The following is a 27,208-nucleotide window of genomic DNA, read 5'->3' as shown; positions in this document are numbered from 1 at the left end:
AACACCTTAACTATAATAAGAAAAATAGGATTATTTCTTTTTAATAATTATCATATAAATATAGATAATAATTAAGTTGTGTTTTAAAAAATTGAATTTTTCAATATACAAATTAATAAAACAATCTGGTTATACGAACATAACAAATAGATGTTATTTCCTTTATGTGTGTATTCATATTTTTTCCAAAAAATAATATTAAACATGAGGAAATAAACATTTTTTATAACAAAAAAGAAAAACAATTTATTAAAAAAAGAAATATATATTAATAAATGAAACAAACAACGAAACAAAAAAAAAAAAAAAAATTATATATATGGATACGAAAAATGTGAAATATATTTAAAATTAATTAAAGTATTTAATTGATTTTTTCCTATTTTTTTTGCCTTTTTTCTTTTTCATAACTATTACAGCACAATTGTTTCCTGTTTGAATCTACAAATGAAAAAAAAATACATATATTATACCGAATGTATATATAATATCATAATATTGTTTTAGTACATGTATAAGAATCAATATAGAATGAAATTTTAAAATATTAAAAAAACATTATAAAAATATTAATATAAATTTGTATAACTTTATAACTACTTACTTGTTTTACCAAGAAATCTGATTTTTTAATATTCACAATATTATATGAATGTTTATGATTATGTTTGTTCGTAAAAAATATAGGATGATTATATTCAAAGAAATCGATATAATCATTATAACCCAATATTTCTAAACTATTGTCGTCATATACTAAAAATATGTTATTTTGACTAATTGATACATTTTTTATTGTTTTATTGTTATTCAAATTGATTTTAACAAAAGGTGATGATGCATATGCAATATGATGAAAATGGTTTGGAAAATAATGTTTTATATCACCAGCAATATAAACATTATTATATATATCAATTAAGCATGTAACAATATTACTGCAAACAATTTTTTTTATTATTATAAATTGTTTTGGTGAAACACCTTGACATTTTGAATTAGATTGATTCAGATTCATATTATCATCTTTATTATTTATTATGTTAAATTTATTCTTAAATAAGGTAAGAGGATTGTTTTGAATGTATGATACATCATTGTTATGATTAATATGAACTTTATTTTTATGTATATAATACAAATAATAATTATATTTATATAAATATAGAAAATTGTTAAAGTTGTAATAAAAAAAATTATTACTTATTCGGGTAAATGTGTATAAACTTTGATTAATATGATTGACACATAAATTATTATTTGTATCCCTACCACATACATAAATACACATATAATTTTCTAATATTTCATCTATCATATGATAAAAGCGAGATGTATCAGAACGAGAATATGCAGAATTTATTATTTTGTATTCATCAAATGATTTATCTCCCCAATTTACAATTGAAGTTGTATAATTTTTAACATCATATATATCGTTTCTATAAAAATGTTCACTGTTTTCACTTGCTGAACTAAAATAATATTCTGGATACGTTAATTTTAATTTTGACTTCAATTTTGTACTTTCTAAATGTTTATAATTTTCTAAACATGTAATATTTTTGATTATATATTTGTAATATTTATCATAAATACTTTTTTTGAAGCATGTTATTACGGTATTAGCCTCACCACATGACACATTTGCCACCATTTGAACACTGTTCAAGAAAATAGTCATGTACTTTTTCTTTATAAATAAAAATAAGAAAATAATTAATTTAATGTTAATACATACAGTTTCTTCCTTATCAATGTATTCATATATTTGTGGGTTAATCATTTCATTTTCTTTCATGAGTTTTACAAACTTATTTGGATCTTCAATATTAAGTAGATCGATTTTTTTGGATGATTTAGCATATTCATCTTCATTTTTATTAGTATATTTTTCATCGTTCATTTTTTTATTTAAAGTGTCATCTTTATATTTATTATAATTTTCATTTGATGAAAAATATGAATTCTTTTGAGCATTATTATTGGCATTAAATTCATTTTCATTTCTTCCCTCTCCTAAATTATTTTGAAAATTCTTATATTTCTCATTATAAAAATTGTAATCGTAAAAATTCATTCCGTATATGTATGGATTTATATTAATATTATTAGGAATATTTGTATATATATTTATATCATTTCTAAAAATGTTCATATACATATTTACAATTTCACCTTTTATAAATGATTCAAGAAAATCATAAACTCTTGTATAATCACTATTATTATTATTATTATTATTAGTAGTAGTACTAGAATTTTTTAATTTTGAATTTTGTGTTGATACATTTCCCTCAGAATTTTTATTTATATTCTCATTCTTAATGTGGCGATCATTATTTTGACCAGTTGGAAAACTATTAAAATCATAATTTGAATTCTTTAACGTTTCTTTTTCATATTTTTCTTCATTTTCATTGGATTTATTACTGACGTATTTGTCATTTGTACTATTTGTTATTTTTTTTCTTACTCTATAGGATAAATTAAATACACAAACTTGAATGGGTATAAGAACTAAATTGTTGTTAACTTTTTTCTTTTTAATTTTATTTGTTGCATTTAAATTAGAAGACAATTTTAATTTTCTGTTATTAAGGAATATTTCATCATTAGTTATGTTATAATAATTTTGCATTGGGTTTTTTACACTAAAGCTAATTTTTTTCTTACAAAATAAAATTTTATTTTTGTTATATCTATTTTTCATACTTTCAAGTTTTTTCCTATCTAATAAATTAAGGTAATATTCTTCTGAAGAACTTGAAGATAAGAAATCATTTGTTTTACTCTTTTTACTTTCTCTTTTTTCATTTTTTTTTAGTTTATAATTATTATCTGAATCACTATCTGATTTTGGTAATTTATTATAAATATCAAAGTAGATATTTTCAAAAGGTGTGGATGTTTGACCTAATTTTTGTTCACCCCACATAAATATGGATCCATTTGAATATGCACAAACATGATTATTACCACAAAAAATGGAACTAATGGGAACGTAAATTTTTTGTACACTTATCGTTACATTGTCAACATTTATGTTTTCAAAATTAAGCATGTGTTCTGATGTATAAATATTATCTGTTTTTAATGTCACTAAAAGGTCATCTTTAAAATGTTTATTTGGACTTACGAAATTATTTGAATTAACAGATCTACAGTCCGCCTCATTACATTTAATAAAGGATTCTTTTATATTATTTTGAACTTTTATATTTTTATGATAAATATTTTTTTTAATTGCTTCTTGTAATAAAGAATTATACAAAATATTTTCATTACACATGCTATTTGTTTTTTCGATACCTTTTATTGAAATTTCTGTTTTGTAACTTGTATGTATTTGTAACTTTTCAAAATCATATAAAAAGAAATAACCTGGGTCAATTAATGTAGGAACGTATCTATTAATGGTATCACCAGTTCCTAAACATCCATATTTATTATTTCCCCATGCATATACATGACCAAAATTGTTTATTGATATAACAAAATCTGAACCGTTATAAATATCAATAAATTTTATTCTATTTTTAATATCATGTATAAAATTATAAATAAACTTAAAATTATTTACATTATTTTCCATTAAGAGTTTATCAACTTTTCCTCTTGATGACATCATGCTATTATTCTTATAATACCCTTTACTAGTTTTTCCATGCTCGGATTCTTCTAAATATCTTTGTGAATTTTCATATTCATCATAATTCTTTTTTTCTCCGTGTACATTTTTTTCTTGATATTTTAAGTTTGTATTGTTTTTTTCTTTATAATAATCATACGAAAGTTTTTTACAATATTTGTTCATAATTTTTACAGAAGAAATGTAGTTCGGAAGAATATGTGTTAAATACTGATTATCATAAGATGAATAGTATAATATGCTGTTATATATATTAATATCATCTATAGACACCTTTTTTAGAGAATAGCTTTTTTTTTGTACATAGAAAGATTTATGTTCATCATTATTTAATAAAGTATTAATACTTAAATTTTTATTTATTTCTTCTATATCACTAACTTTAATGTACGTCGCATCACTATCATCACTATCAATAGATGAATGTATGTCACTTTCACAAGAACTAAAATTATCATATATCATATTTATGGATACACCCATGGTATTTGCACATGCTTTTTTATATACTGTATCATCATTGTTTCTATCAAATACTGAAAAATTATCATTTTGAAAAATTAAACGTTTTAAAAATTTTGTCGTTCCGTTATATGATAACGATTTTTCAAATAGGACATTATCACTATCTCCAGATGAACTATTGTAATCAAGGAATTCCTTTTCCTCTTTTTTAATTTTTTTTAATCTTAAATTCATAAAGAATTTATCTATTTTTATTTTGTCATGTATTTTTTTTGATTTACCATGTACATTTTCTCCTACATAATTATCTTTTGACTTTACCTTTTTAAAAAAGAATTCACTTTTTGATCCAAGAAATGTATTATTACCAGCAATATATAAATTATGTTTTTTATCAATCAATGAAATCATTCCTTCATTCATACATATTTTTTTAATCTTAATTGGGAGTAGTTGCAAATTATTCGTAAACCAAAAATCGTTACCTTGTTTTATACTTTTTTTATTTTTATCATATCCAAGTGAACCAATAGTTGGAGATAGCTTTAGATAAGAAGGTTTACCAATAGCAAGTGTTCCATTTTCATTATTTCCAAATGTGTAGGCATAATAATTTTTGCATAATTTACTCTTAAACGCTTCCAATATCATTTTATAATACTTATTGTAATTTATAACAATTTTTTTAAAGTTGCAATATTTAAAATGGTAATAACCAATATTGTTGCAATTATTTAATTTTTTGTTCATTTTATTAATAAATATTAAGTTATATAATAATATGTTACAAATGTCTTTTTTATCAATGTATCCATAATGCATTTTTTTATTATTCTTATTTTTTCTAGGTTTATTTTCTTCATTATAATAAAAATTATTTGTTGATTTTCGAGAATTTAAAAAATATGTATTATTTTCTTGTTCCATTTCATTTATTTCATGTTCGTTTTCATCTTCACATTCTCTAGGTTTACCTTTTTTATATAATTCTTCTTTGGCTTGTTCATTATCTTTAATTATAGGATTTCCAATTTCTACAATATTGGAATTTTTCATTTGTTCATACTCTTCATTATTATAAAAACTATTAGTTTCTCTTTGTTCTTTTTCTAATTCCGAATAATATAAAAATGATTTATCAATATCTTCATTTATATGAACTTCTGGAACATTTACATTTTCAGTTGTAGGATATAATGCTAAATAACTGTTATTGATATTTATTAATAAGTTTTGATCTGGTACTTTATCTTTTATATTAACAGTATTCATTAAAAATGAATTAACATCATATTCATCTTTCTTTATTAAATCCATTCCGTTACTATTTTTTCTAAAATGCTTTTCTTTATTATAATGGTTATTTGCATTATCAACTGTCTTAATCTTTTTCTTTTCTTGTATGCATTGTTTCAAAAGTTTTTTTATATTTATAAACAAATAATTCAAAGGTACTAAATATATATTATTGTTAAATTTTATATAATTGTTTTTAATTGAGCGAAGTATTTCTAAAAGCATCCATATTTCATATTTCTGTTTTAGCCATATATTATTTATGGATATGTCTTCTTCACTAAATAAAGTATCATTTTCTTTATCCTCATAATTAATATTATTACGCATTTTATTGTCAATGATATAATTTTTAGGGTCAAAATTATATGTTTTATTCTTCATATTAAAAGATTCATTTTCAGTATTTTCATTTTTACAATAAATTTTGTTCTTGTTGTTGTTGTTCTTCTTCTTATTATTATTATTATCATTATCATCATCATTGCTATTATCATTATTGTCTTTACATAACTGTTCGTCTTTATCATAATTATTATTCTTAAACAACTTTATTCCCCTTTTTTGAACACTTTCATAAAATTTCCCCATATTTAATTTGGATAATACAGTTAAACAATATAAAATATATGTAACATATAACAAAAATGGATGAGAGTTTAAAGAACACATTGGATTTCCAAAAAAAAATAAAAGAAGAAGAAATACTTTTTTAAAGTATTTTTGGGCTCTGTTTATATTCACTAAAAATAATGATATATATCCTTTTATAAAAAAATAATAAATAAATACACAGAAATTATTTTTTGTTGATAATATAATATTCTTAAATGATTTTAGCATATTTAATATAATTGCGATGTTGTATATTATAGATGATTTCATCATATTTACAGGTTTCTTTTGATTCTTTACCTTAAAAAATGGAACTATTCGTAAAACAATTTTGAAAAAAAATTGCATTAAATACATATTATAATCATTATTTAATAAAATTATTTTTAGTTTGTCATTATGAATATTATTCCAATTTGTATTATTTTCATATATTATCTCCATATCACTTTCAGTTGCACTTTCGGATTCTATACTATTATGTATATCTGTTTTGTTTTCAGATTCATATTCTAAATCGTCAACTGTTTCATAATTGAATTTGTTATATGATCCAATATTCATTTTGTTATATGATCCAATATTCATTTTGTTATACGATCCAATATTCATTTTGTTATATGATCCAGTATTCATTTCAGATTTCATTTCGAAAAAATTCCTTCTGCTTGCATAATCATATGGGTCCATAAAAATATCCTTCGAAAATGATGAATGTTTTAATACTTCATTAGGACCCTTTTTATCATCTTGCAATATGACATTGTTAGTATTTTCTATAAAATTTGTACTATTCATAATTTTATTGTATAAACTTCCTGAATGTTTCTTTTTTTTATTATTTTGTTTATATATTTTATATTTATCTGTTTTAATAAAAATAAAGAAAAATATGTTTATTAGATATACTTTTATATCATATGTTAAGAGATTAAAATTTTCTTTCAAAAAGATTGGAAGAATAATTAATAAATGAGGATAATGCATTTCTATGATATGTAAGAGACAATCAAAAATATCATTTTCCATTATATTTTGTTGATTCCACAATTGTAAACAAGTACTTGCTTTAAAAATATTATAATATTCTAATAGTATACTTGATTCTCTTAAATATTCATTTGTTTTTTCACAATAATCTAAGGTATTCTGCATAATTATATTTATATTATTTAATTTGTTGTTTTTTTGTATTTTATTTGAATATTCTATATCTTGACTTGAATAGCTTGCACTACGTAATGTTTGATACTCACTTACTTCACAAATTCCTTTATTCCAAAATTGGTATATGAAATTAAGAAAATGTGAAAAAATAATTATGAAAAAATCAGCATTCGTATCATCATTTTTATGATCATTATTATTATTATAATTATAATTATTTTGTTTGAATTTAAAAAGATTGTTATATGTAGAATAAGTTAATATATTATCTGAAGCGTGTTCAATATTATGAAATGTATATAAATTAGGACATGAATTAAAATTCAACTTAATCATAAGATTTATAAGATTCTTATATTTATTGTGTTCTGTTTTATAATGAAAACATTTATATATTTGTCTATTTATCTTTTTATTTTTAAAAAGACGTAAGGAATCATTTGATATATTAAAATCAAAATTGTCGTTTATCCATTGAATACTTTCTTTCTCATCCATTTTCAAATCAATTTCATCATAATAATTTTCTTCTAATTCATTCAAAGTTATTGAATTTGTTAATTCGGAATTATTAGAACAATGATTCCACATTTTTTTATTAAAAGAAAAGAAATCATTTAACATAGGTAAAGGTAACTTATAAAGTTCACAAAAAAGGTAAAAAGGTATATTCATACCACATATATGATTTAAACACATAGCTAAAATAAATTTATATTTTCTTACTTTCTTTATAAGTTTAAACAAATTTAAGTATTGGACATTTAATGGGATATATTGCAAAACAAAGCTTAAGGATACAAATAAATTAAAATAAATTGACTTTAAAAAATTCAAATTTATATCATCATTTATTTGAGGAAGCTTCTTATTAGAAAAGAAAAAGTAAGATATCACACTGAATACATTTTCATAAGAATAATTTAATTCTGTTATAAAAAATTCACATATATTTCTACATATAATAGATAATAATATACATGTGCAAAATACTAAAATCCGTCTTACATAAAACTTCTTTTTATTACAATAATTAAATTTTTGTTTTTTAAAAGAATCGAGAACGTAACTTTTATTTGGATTATTATTATTAAAAAAATTTACAAGTTCTGTATGAACACTATATTTTTTATAAATATTTATATAATTATCATATAATACCCAAAAAAACATATTGAAATTTATTTCATAATTATTTAATAATTGTAATAAATTATGAATACTTAAAAAATTATTTATTTTTAATTCTTTTACAGCTTCTACTATTATTTTGTTTAATAACAAATAAAAATAATTTATGAAGATATCTCTATGGACTTCATATATATTATAAATAAAAAAATATTTAAGATTTTTCGTTTCATAATCATTCTTATTATAGTAGTAGTCATCATCCTTTATATTTTCGTTCATTCCATATTTATTTTGATATTCATTTTTTTCAGCTTCCTTCAAACATTTATCATTACTGTTATTTGTATTATTATAATTAATATTTTGATTACTGCTATTATAATTATCATTGTCATTTCTATTATTGGAATCATTAGTCTTATTCTCCGTTTTAGCATTTTTAAAATCTTCTAACATTTTCCAATAAATAAGTAAGTTATTTCGATTAATATAAATATCATTAAAATATGGGATAATTATATATCTACTGTGACGAAATAATTCATTATTTCTACTTATTTTTTTTTCATCATAGAAATAAGTAAACATATTAAAATACTGGTTAAACAAACATATGATATCATTAAAAGCAGATGAATTTTCATTATTCTTATTCTTTTTATCAAGTTTTACAGAAAATGCACAATCTTTATTTAAATATAATTTCCTTAGACATATATTTAAATTTGTATTTTCAATGAAACTAATAAAATTCTTCGTACGAATAAAATATGGAGATGAAAAAGAGTTTCTAATATCAATAACAATTTTGCTTTTAATCCATTTATAATAATATACAGTTTCTTTATTTTGCATTTGTTTGTTTAATGAAATATATTTCACATACATTTTATTATTCTTATGTATATTTAATATTTTAATTATATTATTAATATATAGAAAATTATGATTCGTGGGTACAGCATGTTGTATTTTGGAAACATCATCATTATTATTAATATTTCGATTAAAACATTTTTTGAAACTAAAAAAATCTGAACAATTAAGGAAATGAAAAAAGAAATGATAAAAAAGTAAATAAAAGTTGTTACATACAGGAACAAAAAGGAAGCAAAGTCCTTTAAATTTATAAACAAATATATATGGGCATAAATAATAACAACTATTATTTTCTTTTATATAGTTTAGATAATCTAAAATAAAATCATATAATTTTACGTCTATTATTTTTATATAAATATTATTATATTTATATCCAATATCGAAAGGATTTTCACCATTACATTTATATGTACTAAAATTATTATTAAAAATAATATTATCATTATTGCTATTATTATTATTATTATTATTATTGTTGTTGTTGTTGTTGGTTGTGGTGTTGTTTGATTTTTTCTTATTTTTAGAATCATCATCATCATTTTCTTGATTCATATTATTCACCTGGTTGTTAACATTAGTTGTACAATTTTCTGAAATTAATGTAGATGAAACATTAATTATTAATGATTTAATATCCATATTATTATTATAATAATTATTATTATCTTCTTTAGTAGTAATATATTTTTCCTCACTCAAATTTGAAATATGCCTTAATGAAGAAATGTTAATACCACTACTTAACATAGTATAATTCTCTAATTTTTTGGAACCTCTTTTTTTTAAAAGTTCATTAGGAAGTGATAATATATTATTTTTTTTTTCTTTACAATATTCATAATTTACCTTTTTCAATTGAGTATCAAAATAATCATAAAATAATTTTATAAATTCTATACATTTCTTTTCAAAATATTTTTTTAGTTTTTTTATTTTATTATATATTTTTAATACATCACATAAAAGAAATAAAACAATTTCGACAAAATGGATTTTTTCAAAATATAAAGGAATAGATATATTTGTTAAATTATTATTCGGAATACAATCATTAGGATCAATGATATATAAATTTTCTAAAACTATATCACAATTACAATTCATAGAATTAAGAAATATATTATCTTCTGGAATTCCACCTTTATTCATAAAATTAACTAACAGCCTTTTGGGTATATATATATAATAACATCTATTATAATTTAAATGCAAAAATATTAAATCTATTATATATTTAAAATTTTCATTTTTATCTAAGGTAATATTATATTCTATTTTTCCCACACATTTAGTTTCATCCTCTTTATCTTTTATATTATCATTTACATTATCATTTATATTACCATTTATATTATCATTTATATTACCATTTTTATTACCATTTAGATTACCATTTATATTACCATTTATATTATCATTTATATTACCATTTATATTATCATTTATATTATTTTTTTCCTTTACCTTTTCATTATCTTTTTGTAATGAATCACTTTTTTCATTATTTGTATATGTACTAAGTATTAGTTTTTTTTTCCCTTCATATACTTTATACATATTAAAAGAAATATGTATATATTTCATATTAACAAAATTACACATTTCACCCATTGGTTTGTGTTGTATAAATATTTTTAAAGAATCTTTAAAAAAATTTTCATTTATTTTTTCATCTTCTTCATCGTTATTAATATTATTTAGATCATCATCATTATTTTGTCCTATATCATCTTCATAATTTTCCATATCTATTTCATCATCAATAGAATTCTTTTCTTTATTATTTTGTGCTTTTGCTTTATTTTTTGAATTTATTTTCTCCATATCTTCATATGTTGCAATACTTTTCATTTTACTTCTATTAAAAAATGTTAAATGTTTTTCATATTCATAACGATTATTGTTACTAACATCATCATTATCATATTCATCATTATCACATTCATCATTATCATATTCATCGTTATCATAATAATTATAATTATTATAATAATTATAATCAGTATATATATCATCATTATTTTCTGTAGGTGTATCCTTAATACATATTGTCTTACCATATATTTTTACTTTATTTAAAAATTCGTTCATGTTTTTTTTTTTTGTAGTAAAATTATATAGTTTTAATAATTCTTCTGTTTGTTCTCTATATTTCATTTCTTCAAATATATTCATTAAGGTTGGATTCTCATAAATATTATCAAAATTTAAGCTATCTTTACTAAACAGTAATTCACTTTCTCCATTTCCATAAAAAACATTATATGAATCATCTTTTTCATTTGGTTCGATGCTTTTATTTGTTCTTACATTAACACTTTTATAAAAACTTTCATTATCTGTATAACTTCTTCCCTTAATATGAAATTTTTTGTTTGCTCCCTTTGATGTTATATGTTTCTTTTTTATTTCATTTTGATTTAATATAGGGTTATCACATCTTCTTACATGTACTCTGGAATGATTAGGTATTTTTCTATATAAAGGTGTAGTCTTTGTTCTAATTATTTCTTTATCTTTAAATTCAAATTTATCTTGTGACTTATGAAGAATAAGTTTTTCCATATCAAAAGGAACAAATATGTCATGCACTCCTATAAAAAATGGTTTTATTAAATTATTTCCTTCATTAATTTTTACATTACTTTTTCTATTTTTTCCTTCCCTGTTCTCATTACATATTGTATTTATTTCATTATCATTGTGTTCCTCATTTACATTTTTATCAGATGGAATATGTTCATTCTTTTCTGAACAATTTACATCAGTTTCTTTTTTAAATGTCTTATCACTACTTTTAGATTTAAATGAATAATCAATACTTTCTATTTGTGTGTAACTTACATTTGTTTTGTAATCATTTGTATTTTTATCATATGATTCGTTAAAAGTATTTGCTGATGATATATAACATATTTCTTTGTTTCTCATAGTTTTTAAAACATTAAGAACATGTATGAAATTATCTTTCATAGTTTCAATTAGTTCATAATCTTTTTTGGTTTTAATTTTTTTCTTCACATAAATGTATTTACTGCTTCCTCTTTTATTATTTTCATCTTCTGTATTGTTCATTTTTTTTTTTTTTATGGTATATAACTTTACATAGTTATCCATATTTTCATCTATATTGTCTTCAAAATTTTCTTGCATAAGATTATACAAATCAATTCTAAAAAAACCTATCCTATTTAAATCAAAGGAAATATGATCTATTTTTTTATAATCTGAATTATTATATGAATAGCTTTTTTTTAATTCATATGTATTTTGTAAATTTTCTTCATGTTCGTTATTTGTACTACTATTATTTTCCGTTTTCAAGCTCTTTTTATAAAATTTCAACTTAAATTTGAATTTCTTCTCTTTCACTTTATTTTTTTTCTTCTCAGTCAATGATATATTCATTTCATCACTTGATTTACTCTTATTAAATAACAGTTCCTTCTTTTTTTTTTTTTTTTTTTTTTCCTTTTGTTCATTTTCTTGGTCTTTTTCTTGATCGGTCATTATATTATTTATTCTGTAACTAGTTTGCATATAAGTCGAATTTTCGAATAAGACAAAACAGAATATCATCATATTATTTTTTATGTGATAATTTGAATTACCTATATTTAAAATACTTTTTATATATTGATTTTGACAAATATAATGGGAATTTATAAAATTATCATTAATATAAGAATTTTGTATGGTTTTATGTGAACATTCGTATATTTTTTTTTTTTTTTTTTTTTTTCTTTTTTCTTTTTTATCTATCATTTCGTTTGATGAAAAAAGGGTATTCATTTTTTTTTGTGAAATATTATACATATCTAAGAATTCACTAATACATTTAGAGAATCGTACTGGATTTTGATTCATATTAATAATTGTATTATATAATATATGTTCTTTAATTTGTTCATCAGAACTAAGACATAAAGAAATAAATAAATAACTTTTATATATATCTTCTAAAGATGAGGAATATTTAATTTCATCTTTATTGAATTTTTTTAAAAACTCATTTTTTATTTGTGATTTGTCTTCATTAAATGATAATTTCTTTATATGATTAGTAATTGGTTCCTTATTATATATATTAAAATAATTATTTATAAAAAACATAATACTAAATATATTATATAAAATACATTTCATTTTATAATTATTTTTTAAAATATATAAACACATCATATTATATATTTTAAAATTCTCAAATACATTACAATGTAAATTATTTTTACAAAAGTTCTCAATTTTTTTAAAACGGTTTTTTATTAAATATATCATATTGTTTCTATCTCTTAATGTATTACTTATGCTCTTTTTCTTAAAATTTAATAAATCATTAGATCTTTCTTTTACTACCTTTACTGTACTCATCTTTTTATTACTCCCATTTTTTTTTTCTGTATATTCATAAATTTCTTTAGAATCATCATGTACTTCAAAATATAAATGTAAGCAAATGTTTTCAAGAACATATTTCATACGTACAAAATTATATATGTCATGAATGATATTTATTTGTTCCGAGAAACTTACAAATTTTGAATCTTCACGAACAAAATAATTGTAATAATTACTATATTGAAAGTTCAATATGTTGTTATAATAATCATTGTTTATCTTTTTAAATAATTTTAATAAAAAATTCAAAACATCGATGTTGTAATCTTCATTTAAACCAATTAAAGCATTCTTAACTTTCTTCCTCTGGAGCGTCCTCACAATATAATACCTGAACTCATCTTTATTTTCCAATTTTCTTTTTAAAACTAAAAATAAAATAAATATATACATACATACATATATATATATAATATTATAATAAGAAAACATTTTCAAATACACTAAATAGACATGGTCTTATATATATTTATTTATATTTACCTTCATATATAACAAAAGCTTTCGGGCAAAACAAAAGTTTATCCTTTTCAATAAAATTACATATTAAGTTTTCATATAATTCATTAGTATTGTTTTTATTAACACTAAAATGAGAAGAATAAGACTTGCAATTACCCATTTTTATTTAATACAAATTATAGCATTCTCTTTATTTTATTATTATTATTTACAATTTAAAAAATTGCTATATATACATATATTATATATATGTATATATTTTTTGATAGAATGTTATAAATTTTATTTTGTACCTTTTTTTTTTTTTTTTTTTTCTTTTTTCTTCTTCTCCTTTACTCTTCTTAATATTTACATTATTGTCGTTTTAAAATAGATTCTTTATATTTTTAACACTATAGTTTTTTCTGTTTATTCTTCTTATACACATTTAAAATTAACATGTTCCATAACATTTATATATAGATTAATAAATTTAGAAGAATAATAAAGTATTTTTTTTTTTTTTTTTTATTTAATTTCATAATAATAAAAATATATAAATATATAAATAAATAAAAGAATTATCTTATTTTACATATATTTTTTACATTTTTTATAAAGAAATATTCAAAATAAAAAAAAAAATTACGACGAAAGAAAAAATACAACCATCATGCAAATAAATACACATATGGTATAATTTATATATATATATATATATATTTATACAAGGCAGGGTTATAGATATAAATATACTTAATTACAGTAAGCTTTTATTATAAAACATTAAAAGTGTCCTTTTAACATAAAATAATATAGAACAAAATCTTAACTTAAAAATATATTAGAGAAATATCTTCTTTTTTTTTTTTTTTTTTTTTTTTTCTTAATATAAAAATTCTATTGAAATTTATACATTTTTCTAAATATACATATATATATTTATGTGTGAAGAAAATTAGGATTAAATATAAAAAAATTAAATACAAATAAAAAAATGTACTGTTTTTATAAATACATACATAACTTATTATATATATATTAAGTTTCACAAAATGTATATATATAATAAATAAGGTCAGTTGAAAATTAAAAAAAAAAAAAAAAAAAAATATATTTTTATTATTTTATTATTATATATATATATTTTTTTTTTAAACATTAAAATCGATGATGTGATTTTTTTAAAGAAAATAAATTTGTATATATATTATAAAAAAAAAAAAAAATTCCCATATACATAAATATTAAATATATATATATATATATATATATATATGAAATAAAAAAATTATATATTATTATCAAAGATATTTTAATTGTATATTTCAAAATGTATATAAATAATAATGTGTTCACATTTTATGCGTAATCATAAAAAAAATATATTTATATTAAAAAATTATATATATTATCATGGTTATAAATATAGTATATATATGAATCGTAAACATGGTACAGTAAAATGTATATTTTTTTTATACATTGTTAGAAGAGCTTTTTTTTTTTTTTTTTTTTTCTTTATTATCCTATATTTTAAATAATATAATATTATATTATTTTATTTTTCCTTTTTCTTCATTTTTTAAATTATTATTATCTATATTATATATTCCAATAAATTAATTGAATTTTTATTTAATATTTAAAATAATTGTAACAAATGAAAATTTTTAATTGTGAAAAAAGATATCATGAAAATTTTTTCCTAATTCTTAGGGATAAAAAAAAAAAATAAAAATAAATAAATAAAAAAATATATGTATATATATATATATATATATATATATATATATTATATTATATTAAGCTTATTGTAATATATATATAATATATATACAATACTATATGTGTGAATATATATATATATTATTAATTACTCCTGTTTATTTTGAATGAATTATTTAAAAAAAAGAAAAGAAATCTTTTCATATATTGTTATCTTCAACTTTATTATTATTATCATCTTCGTTTGTGTAAAAATTTACAGCTAGCGTTTTCATTCTTTTAACTGTATTATTGCTCTTTTGAATAAAATACTAAAAAAAAAAAAAAAAAAAGAAAAAAAAAAAATGTACACATATATAAATAAATAAATATATATATATATATATATATATATATATAATGTATTATACACATGAAACATAATACTTACGTGTAAGAAGAATTCAAAATGCTTTTTTGAATAGCAACACATGATACATTCTGCATTTAATCTCATTACAATGTTGTGTAAATTGCTCAAATAACAAAAAATTATTACTGTTAATTTATCAATTTTATCATGAAATATTATTTTATTAGTAACTTTTAAGCATTCTATTAATATTTTTTTCTCCACTGTTGTCAAAAGGGTGTTTACATGGTTAATTTTCTAAATTAAAAAAAAAAAAAAAAAAATATATATATATATATATATATATATATGTGAACAATGAGATATTAATAATATACACATAGTTTAATATATATATATATATATATATATATATATATATACATACATATATATATATATATATATTTTCTTACGAAGAAGGGAATAAAATTTTCTGTGTGACTATTCAACTCCTTGACATGCTCAATTGTTAAAATTGGTTTTTCAAAATAGTTAGACATATTTATATGCTTTGTATGTGTATTATAATTTTTTTTGATAAGAAATGTTTTACCATATTTTTCATTAAAGAAATTATAAAATTTGGTAAATTTAACATTTTTAAAGAATCCTTTTATAACCATATTTTTTTTATTACATGTAGAAAAGGATGTATTTTTTTTTATATAATCAATCATATCTATATAGTATGAATCTTTTTCATTACTTATATAGGTTTCTGAATAATGAATTTTTTCTATACATTCACAAAAAGAGAATAAGCAATTTTTCTCCTTGTTGTTATGTATATGTTTTGAATTTTTATCATTCTCATATTTTATATATTTTTTATTTGGATCATTATATTTGTCATATTTATCACTACAGGTAATATTATATTTATAATCATATACATCATTATTTGTATCCTTTTGTTTTAATTTTTTTAAAAATTTGGTAAGATATAGATATGAAAAGGATAAATAATTATTACATAATAAACACTTTTGCTTGAATTCCAAAATTTCTGCATATTTTTCAAATAACATAATCATGTCTTTATAATGTAATTTTTTTATTTTATTCTTATTAATATATTCAATTATATATTCCTTTTTCTTTTTCTTATATTCATTTTTTTTATTATTTATAAAATTTACATATTCATCTATATTTATTATTTTATTATTTATATGTCCAATATATTTATATAAACTATTAGTTGAAGAATAATTCTTCTTTATATTGTTCTTATTATTATACTCATTCTTATTATTACTACTAATATGTTTTCCTTCTTTTTCTTCCACAATCTGATTACTAGCACATGTATTATTTATTTCATTCTGAATTTCATTAAATATATTTTCTATGTAAAGACTATTGTAGTCATTTGATATATCATAGGAAGAAGTGTTTAAATTATATGGTTTTGTCATCTAATGAATATTATATGATATAAAGTATAAAATATAAAAGCATATCATTTATACTTATAGAATATATAAATAAATACATACATATATATATATATATATATATATATATATATTATATTTATTTTCATAGAAGATTAGAATAGGTTATATAATTTAAACTTTTCTTTTCTTTTTTTATTTTATCATTTCTATAAAAAGTTATATAAGATCCTTTTTTATTATATTTATTTTCCAACAAGCCTATTTAAAAAAATTTGGAAGATGACTTTTTTCAAAAACGCTATATAACAATTTTCATCTCAAAAAAAAAAAAAAAAAAAGGAAAGAAAAATATATCTATATATATATATATATATATATATATATATATATAGATATAATATTTAATCAACCAATTGTATCAATTTATGTTATATTATTTCTATGTTCATTTATTACTATTTTATTTATATTCTTTTATTTAATTTTGGGTAATTTATATGGAGAACATATGTTTTTAATACTTTGGAAAAATAAATCAAATTAAAGAAAATGGATTTATTTTAGAAATAAAAAAAAAACATACATATATATAAGTAATTTTGGAAATATATACATATGTATGTATTATATATATATATTTACATATATTTACCTACAATATTTTCAATCACATCTTTTTTTTTTTTTTTTTTTTTTTTTTTTTTTTTTTTTTACCAATATGTATAAAAAAAATATAATACATAATATATAATATACAATAGATTACTTATAAAATACTATCATATTGTAACTTTTTTTTTTTTTTTTTTTTTTTTCGTTCCTAAAATGTATTAAATAAAAAAAGCATAAATATATATATAATAAATAATATATAAAATGTATTTTTGAAGTAACAAATTTGATTTTCATTTTGATTATATATAATGAAAAATAAGAAGGAAATGTTAAAAAAAAAATATATATATATATTATATTTATATGGATTTTAATATATATATATTATTTTAAATGGGGAAACATAAGCATAGTAAAGATAAGCTATACATTTTACAATCAGAATATCGAAGAGATGCTGAGATAAAAAAAAAGAAATTAAAATCCCGAGGTTCCTCATTTCTGCCTTTCAATTACTGGTGAGTACTTGAATAATATATATATATATATATATAATTTAGATATATATTTGAAGATTTTTTTTTTTTTTTTTTTTTTTTTTTCATATTTATTCATTTTAGAATAAAATATTTTAATCGCTAAGTTAATTCAAATATATAATAAGAATGTAAATGAAATTGAAAATATACAACATATTATTATTATATATATATATATATATATATACATATATATATATATTTTTTTTTTTTTCACTTTACAGTTGTATAAGTTTAAGGCCGTTCAGTGAACCTTACTGTGATGAAGATGGAAGACTATATGATAAGAAAAGTGTCTTAGAAGAAATGAGTAAAGATGAAAAAGATAGGAGAATTAAATATTCTATAGATATAAAGAAATTAATTAAAGCCAATTTTTATAAACATAATAATGAATATATTTGTCCTATTACTCGAAAATATTTTAATAAACATACGAAAATTATTTTGAATAAGAAAAGTGGTAATGTTTATTCATCTGAAATATATAAACTATTTCATAATAAAAATGAAATGTTTGACCCAATAACTCATGAAAAAATAAGTAAAGAAGATTTTATTGTATTACAAGATCCTTTAAATAATAAAACGAGTCATGTAGCTAGCCATTTAAATGATAAAGAAAAAGAAGACAATGAAAAAAAAAAAAAAAATATATTTGCTCCGTCTATTCAAGACAATGGTGCAATTATGAGTATATTAAAAGAAATGGAAGAAGCAAAAAAAGAAAAAAGAAAAAGAGAACAACAAGAACAAGAAAAAAAGAAAAAAGTATGTGGAATAATACAAGATTATAATAGTGATAGTAATGAAAGTGAACATTCAATTGAAAAAAATAAATTAAAAAATAAAAAAGATGATGAATATAATAAAAATATTCATTCTACAAATTATGATAGTGATAGCAGTGAAAATGAAATAAAAATAAAATGTACAAATTATAGTGATAATAAATTAGCACAGAGTGTTACATCTACTATATCTAATATAACTTATCAAAATTCTTTTATTTATCTTTCAGAAAATCAAGTTCATGATATAATATATGAAAAGATAAAAGCAAATAAAAAAAATAGTTATATAAGATTAATTACTGATATAGGTATGTTAAATATAGAAATATATACTCATATTTATCCTAAACTTTGTCATAATTTCTTATATTTATGTGAATATAAATATTATAACAAAACAGATATTTTTAAAAAACAAGATGAAAAAAATATTGTTTATTTCGGTGCATGTAAAAAAAATATCCATGCAGCAGCTTCTGGATTTTATTGGAGAAAAAAATTAAAAAAATATAAATTAAGAAATAAATTAAATGATGAAATCAAATTACAAAAATTTAAGGAAACATTAATGAATGAAAATAGTGATAATGATAGTGATATAGCAATAAAATATATAAAATATAATGATCATAGACAAGCTCAGAAAAATAATACTTTTGGAAATATATATTTATCTAAATATTATAACCAAAAATATTCTAATATGTTTTATATATCTGTATCCGAAAATTATATAACTCCAGACATATGTATAGGAAAAGGTAAAATTGAAAAGAAAAAGAATTTTTTCTTTTTTTTCATAATATTAATGGAACAAAAAAAAAAAGTGGTTTCGTATATGTATAATTAATATATATATATATATATATATATATATATATTATGTATAAAATTATATATTTTCCATAATTTTTTTTATTATATATATATAATATATATTTATATATATATTTTTTTTTTTATTTATTTTTTTTTTTTTGCTAGTTGTTGGAGGAAGTGATACATTAAATAAATTAAAAAATTTAGATACGTCATCAAATTCTCAGGTAATATACATGATAAGAAAATTTAATATATAAATATATATATGATGATAAGACATTAGTTATATATGTAATCATGAAAGGAATTGTAAAGTATATAATGAAATTGAGTGTATGTACATACTTATATATAATAATAATTAAAAATAAGTACATAATAATAATATTACATATTTTTATTATATATATATATTTTATATATAAATATATATATATGTATTTTTTTTTTTTTACGTACTTATAGGAACAGTATAGTTTGAATGAATGTATTATTTACACTAATCCATTTAAAGATGTTATAAAAGAAATGAAGGAAAATACAAAAACTGATAAAAAGGTAAAAAATGAAAAGGAAGATATAGAAACTTTTATTGATGATAAAAACTATACAGAAAATAAAAATGACAGTATTGGTAAATATATAAAATGGAAAGATATAAACAAAAATAATGAACCTATTGATAAAGAAGAATATAATAATAGTAAATCAAAATTAAATTTTAAAAACAAAGAATCTTTTTCTAAACCAAGTAAAATGGACTTTTCATGTTGGTAATGAATAATTAGAAAAGAATATTAATATGTAGAAAAAAAAAAAAAAAAAAAAAATTAAAATTAAATAATATAATATAAAAATTATAATTATAATTAAAAAGGTAACAAAGCAATGTTTAAACGTATTATATATATATATATTATATATATATGTAAATTTCTTTTTCTTTACATATATATATTTTATTTTTTTTTATAGTGTACATAAAAACGTCTAAAATTTTTTTTTCTAAATTTTTGTATTTTCATATATTGTTATAGCAATATTTTGTTTCTCTTTTATATAATATTTATATATATATATATATTATATTTTTATTTAATTTTTAAAAATTTATATGGAAAAATTGTTTTACTAAAAAATTTTCTTTATATAATATTATATGTTGTCCTTTATATTTGTACGTATTTATATATATATATATATATAATATATTGTTTTAGATGCTAATTGAAAATATAAAAATAAAAAATATATATATATATATAATATTTACAAATATATTTTTTTTTCAGTACACGAGAAGAAAAAGTAAATTATAAAGATGTTATATAAAATAATATAAAATCATATATTTATATATAAAATATATTATATAAATAAAATGAAGAAAAAATATATTTATATATAAATATATATATAAATATATATATATATAATATATATATTATATTATATATATTATTATATATATATAATTATATTATATATTATGATTTTTTAAAATTAAATTTTTTATTAAAACACAAAATTTAGAAATTTCTGATATATATAAAAAAAAAATATTAATATATAATAATATAATATTGAATGAAATTTTGTTTCAATTATATTACCAAAAAAAATGTGCGAAAAAAAAATTTTTTTTTTCTTTTTTTAAAAGTTACATTTTTTTTTTTTGGTGATAATAAAAAATTGATAATGATATTTATTATATTTTGACAATTCAAAAAATAAATAATTAAATATATGAATATATATAAATATATAAAAATATATAAAAATACGTTGAAAATTAAAGATATAGTATTTTGAAATTTATTTGTAAGTTGATAATTGTTATTAAAATTGACAATTTCTTTTTTTTTTTTTTTTTTTTTATTCGTTTTGTTAATTTTTTTTCTTTTTATTAAAATTTTAAATATGCATAATTATAAAAAAATATAAATGTTGTAAAATTAAATTGGTAATGATTAATTAGTATGCGTATTCAAAAAAAAAAAAAAAAAAAAAAAAAAAAAAAAAAAAAATTAAATTTTTAGAAGTAGACCAAATTGAATCAATCATATCTATATTCAATATAAAAGTCCGAAATAAGAAAAAGAAAATATATTATAAAAATAAAATATCAATTTTGAAATATTATAACCAAATTAAACAACAACAGTAATAGATAGAACAAATAGAGTATTTATAAAAATAAGAAAATATATATATATATTTATATAATATATTTTTTTTAATTATTCCGTTTTAGTTATAGACAAACATAACAAAAAAAAAAAAAAAAAAAAAAAAGAAAAATAACAAAAAAGTAAACAGTGGAGTATATTATTTTTTTTTGTATAGAACAAAAGAAATAATATATATTAAAATTAAATTCAAAATAAAAATAAATACATAAACAAATAAATAAAAAAAGAAGGAAAAAAGAAAACAATACAATACAATAGAACAATATTACAAACATAATAATAATATAAATATTATAAAATGTGTAAATATAATTACCATCATAAAAAATATACCAAGTTAATTAAAACCTTTCAGTTTATCTTTTTTTTTTTTTTTTTTTTTTTTTTTTGTTTCTATACTAAAAAAAAAACTCTAGTTTTTGTAAGAAATGGAAGATTTTGCTTATATTGATAAAAATGTTTACATAAATATTCTACTTGTATTTATTAAAAAAATAAAAGATTACCTAGTAGGAATAGGTATATTGAAAATCCTTTTTTGTGTTTGTATTATATTGTTGAGTGTTTTTATTGCTAAAAGAAAAAATAAAAAGAAGAAGAAAATAAATGTATATCTACAATTAAATAGAAAAAAAAATAATAGTACCAAAGTTTCGAATAGCTCAAAAAAGTCTACTATAAGTAATGAAGATGATATATCACAAAAGAATTTATCAAAAATAAGTGAAAGTGGAAAAATAGAAGAAATATCTAATGGATATTATCATTTAACATATACATCTCATATATTTAATTTAAAAACCATAAATAGAATAGAATTATGTAATGTTTGTGAAGAGAATATATATTCTTTTTTTTTTCATAAAAAAAATATTTTTGAATGTATTATGTGTAGAAATAAATGTCATATAGAATGTGCTCCAAATTCAAATTTGATGAGTTGTAAAACTAGTGTATTTTTTAAAAATAAGCATAAATTTATAAAATTAAGAAATTGTTCTTGGAATGATAAATGTGATATTTGTGATCAAAAATTTTATTTCTTTTCTTTATATACACTTTTAAAAAGACACATATATAAATGTATATGGTGTAATAAATATTTTCATTTAAGATGTTTAATTAAAAATTCTTATAAAAAAAAAAAAATAATAAAAGAAAATGATGATGAAAATGTAGTAGATAAACAAAAAATGAAGAATTTGTGTACATATGGCAATAATGAATATATATTATACCCTTATCAATTAACTATCAAAGAAAATGTATTAATAGATTTTCTAATAAGTGCATATAATAAAGTGAAAGAAAATGATATAAAATTAGATGACATATTTTTAAGTTATACATTAAATGATTTTTATAATATTGAAAAAAAATATAAAAAAGATATGATAGAACCTATAGAACAATTTCCTTCAAATAAAATTAGAAGTGTAAATGATTTATTATATTTTGATTATGTAAATCATTTTAAAAGTTTTAGAAATATGAAAAAAAAAAAAAAAAAAAAAATTATTCAAATTCATCTTAATTTCTTATTAAATTTCTTCCCAGTACATTTACCAATATATCATATCAAAAGTAATAAAACATTCCTACTCATATTTGTAAATGTAAAAAGTGGAGGACAAACAGGAAAAAATCTTTATCAAGAATTGTTAATGTATTTTAATCCTATACAAATTATAAATATCAAAAGTGAAAAAAATGTATTAAATGCATTAAATTTATTTAAACAAATGTTTTATTTAAAAAAAATTATATTACTTATATGTGGAGGTGATGGTACTATAAGTATTTTTATAGATACATTAATAAAGTTCTTCTTAAAACAAAATTCAAACATTGAAAATAAAACACAAGGAGATAAAAATGAACAAATTAATAAAGAACCTATTCTAAATAATAATGATAAAAATAAAACAACCTCATCTAATAAAACCACTTTTTTAAATAAAACATTAACTAACATTACCGAAAAAATAAGATACAATAAAGATCTTTTAAAGAAAAAGTGGGGGGGTACTCCAACAGCGCAAAACAATACCAACAATAACAATCATATGAATACTCAAGGGGGCAAATTATCATCTAAATTTTTTCTTATAAAAAGAAAAATGAAGAAAAATAATAATAATAATAATAATGATAATAATGACAATGATAAATATTCTACCAGTGAAGAAGATACAAGCGATTTTAGTGATACAGACGATGAAGATAATGAAGAAGAAAAATTTTCTAGCATAAAAGAACAACTTTTTAAAACCAAAGTTAATGAAGATACATTAAATGTTACCGAAAATTATGAACATATTTATAAACAAATCAAAAATTTTCAAAATAAAAATATATATGAAAAGGATGATACATATGAAGATAATACAGAGAATAATAAGAATAATATTGAACACAACCATAAAAAAAAAAAAGAAAAAAAAAAGGATAATAACAAAAATAATAATTCTATTATGTATGATCATGTGTCAGATATTAATGAAGATTGTTATTTTTCAGCTACAGGATTTGAAGGAGAGAGTATATATCATAATGTATACTATGATCATAATAATAAAAACTGTAATGATTTACATATGACAACAAATATTAGTGATAACTTATGTGGATATTATGGAGATACCAAAAAGAAAAAGCTTAAATATATGGTAAAAGATGATAATATTAACAGTAATAATAATAACAGTAATAATAACAATAATAACAACAATAATAATAACAACAACAACAACAATAATAACAATAATAATAATAATGATGGTGATTCTGCTTTTGTTTCTATTACCAATAATAATGATAATAATATTAATAATAAGACGACGACCATTACTTCTACTAATTCCACTTCTAATACTACTCATAATAACAGTACCAACATTACCAATAATGAAGATCATAATATGAGTGATAAAAAAAATGAAGGCTTAAACAAAATTAACAACATAGAAGAATTTAATAAAGGTGAAATGTGTATGTATGAAAAACAATGCAATATGTTAGAAAATATGAATAATGATTATAAATTAATAACCCCCGAATATGATGAAAAAAGTCATATAGATGATGAAACTTTTTTTGATAGTTGTGATAAAAGTAAAGATGATATACAATGTACTCATAGCAATTTAATATTAAAAGAACTTAGTGAAGAAACAAATTTAGAAAAAGATAATGAAGAAGATAATAATTATTCATTAGAATCTTGTATTTCTACAACACCTTTATGTGTATTACCATTAGGTACTGGGAATGATCTAAGTATTAGTTTAGGTTGGGGTAGTGAATATAATAATGATATATTTTTTTATTTAAATAAATTAAAAAATTGTCAAAATGAAATAGTAGATGTATGGAATATGAAAGGATATGATTTAAATAATAATTTAATTTTAAATAATAGTTTTATCAATTATTTCGATATAGGAATTATAGCTAGATTAGCTTTACATTTTGATAATATTAGGAAAAAATATCCACACTTTTTTAATAGCAGAATAGGAAATAAAATATTATATGGAGAAGTAGGGTTTAGAGATTTCTGTTTTAATACATATAAATATAAATTAAATAAAAATATAAAAATATATTGTGATGGGAAAAAAGTAAATATAGAAGAAAATCTAGAAAGTGTTTGTATAATAAATATACCTTACTTCCTAGGAGGCATAAAAATATGGAAAGATGATGAATTAGAAAAAAATTATTATTCTGATGTTGAAAAGGAAAATGACAAAATAAATGATAGTGAATATATAAGTGATCATGAAAAAGGAGATAATAATAATAATAATAATAAAAAGAACAAAAAGAAAACAAAAAGAAAAATAAAACATAATAATACTATTAATAAAGATGAAAATAATACAGATAATTTTAATGATAATAGTTTTGAAAGTTATTCAAGTAGTAAAAATATTCATAATAAATATGATAATGATTATAAAAAAATTTTATATACAGATCAAGATAAACAAAATATTATCAATAATATATCATTAAAAAAAGATCAATTAACAAACGAAACAAATATTAATTCTCCTGAAATAAAAAATATTGAAAAGTTTATTAACAGAAATGAAAATACATCAGATTATGCAAATAATATTTATAAATCATATAGATTAGATTCTTATAAACAAAAAAAAACACAACACAAATATAGAAAACAAAAAATTAATGATAAAGTTATTGAAGTTATAGGTTTTAGAAATATGTTCCATCTATTTCAAGTACAATTAGGAATGTCGAAAGCAATCAAACTCTGTCAAGGAAGTGAAATTGTTGTTAAAATTAATAAAAAGTTTATTAGAAATAAAAACAAAATATATTTTCAATATGATGGAGAACCTGGCTATCTTAATATCCATAAATTGCATTTTACTCACAAGTAAGAAAATAAAACAAAATAAAATAAATAAAATATTTTAAATGGGTTAAAATACTTATTGATTATATGGATAATACATATGATTATTTTTTTTTTTTTTTTTTTTTTTTTTTTTTACAGATGCCAATGTACGTTTTTATCACCAAAGGATGCCATTTGATATAATTTGAGAAATATGTTTTTCCTTTTTATTTTCTTTCTTTTTTTGTTAAATGTATATGTATACATACGTACACACATATATATATATGTGAATTATTTTATAA

At 18.5% G+C, this 27,208-nt stretch overlaps 4 protein-coding genes across 4 annotated transcripts; 2 read left to right on the top strand and 2 right to left on the bottom strand.

The window, feature by feature from the left end:
* Nucleotides 1–351: 351 nt before the first annotated feature.
* Nucleotides 352–14,231, bottom strand: PADL01_0929800 (conserved Plasmodium membrane protein, unknown function; the record flags this gene model as incomplete). Its single annotated transcript, XM_028681988.1, has 3 exons — nt 352–441; nt 605–13,977; nt 14,093–14,231. The coding sequence occupies 3 exons, from the start codon at nt 14,229–14,231 to the stop codon at nt 352–354; spliced, it is 13,602 nt and encodes a 4,533-aa protein (XP_028538311.1).
* A 1,747-nt stretch (nt 14,232–15,978) lies between these two features.
* On the bottom strand, nt 15,979–17,590 carry PADL01_0929700 (conserved Plasmodium protein, unknown function; the record flags this gene model as incomplete). Its single annotated transcript, XM_028681987.1, has 3 exons — nt 15,979–16,089; nt 16,209–16,427; nt 16,586–17,590. 3 exons carry the CDS (start codon nt 17,588–17,590, stop codon nt 15,979–15,981), a joined length of 1,335 nt encoding a protein of 444 aa, XP_028538310.1.
* Nucleotides 17,591–18,580: 990 nt separating this feature from the next.
* Nucleotides 18,581–21,119, top strand: PADL01_0929600 (peptidyl-prolyl cis-trans isomerase; the record flags this gene model as incomplete). Its single annotated transcript, XM_028681986.1, has 4 exons — nt 18,581–18,705; nt 18,951–20,281; nt 20,505–20,566; nt 20,808–21,119. The coding sequence occupies 4 exons, from the start codon at nt 18,581–18,583 to the stop codon at nt 21,117–21,119; spliced, it is 1,830 nt and encodes a 609-aa protein (XP_028538309.1).
* A 1,843-nt stretch (nt 21,120–22,962) lies between these two features.
* PADL01_0929500 (diacylglycerol kinase, putative) lies at nt 22,963–27,102 on the top strand (the record flags this gene model as incomplete). Its single annotated transcript, XM_028681985.1, has 2 exons — nt 22,963–26,942; nt 27,063–27,102. The coding sequence occupies 2 exons, from the start codon at nt 22,963–22,965 to the stop codon at nt 27,100–27,102; spliced, it is 4,020 nt and encodes a 1,339-aa protein (XP_028538308.1).
* Between the last annotated feature and the right edge of the window lie 106 nt (nt 27,103–27,208).

Source organism: Plasmodium sp. gorilla clade G2, assembly GCF_900097015.1.
Source record: "Plasmodium sp. gorilla clade G2 genome assembly, chromosome: 9".
NCBI classification, from domain to species: Eukaryota; Apicomplexa; class Aconoidasida; order Haemosporida; family Plasmodiidae; genus Plasmodium; species Plasmodium adleri (nom. inval.).
This window is presented reverse-complemented; position numbering and strand designations above follow the sequence as displayed.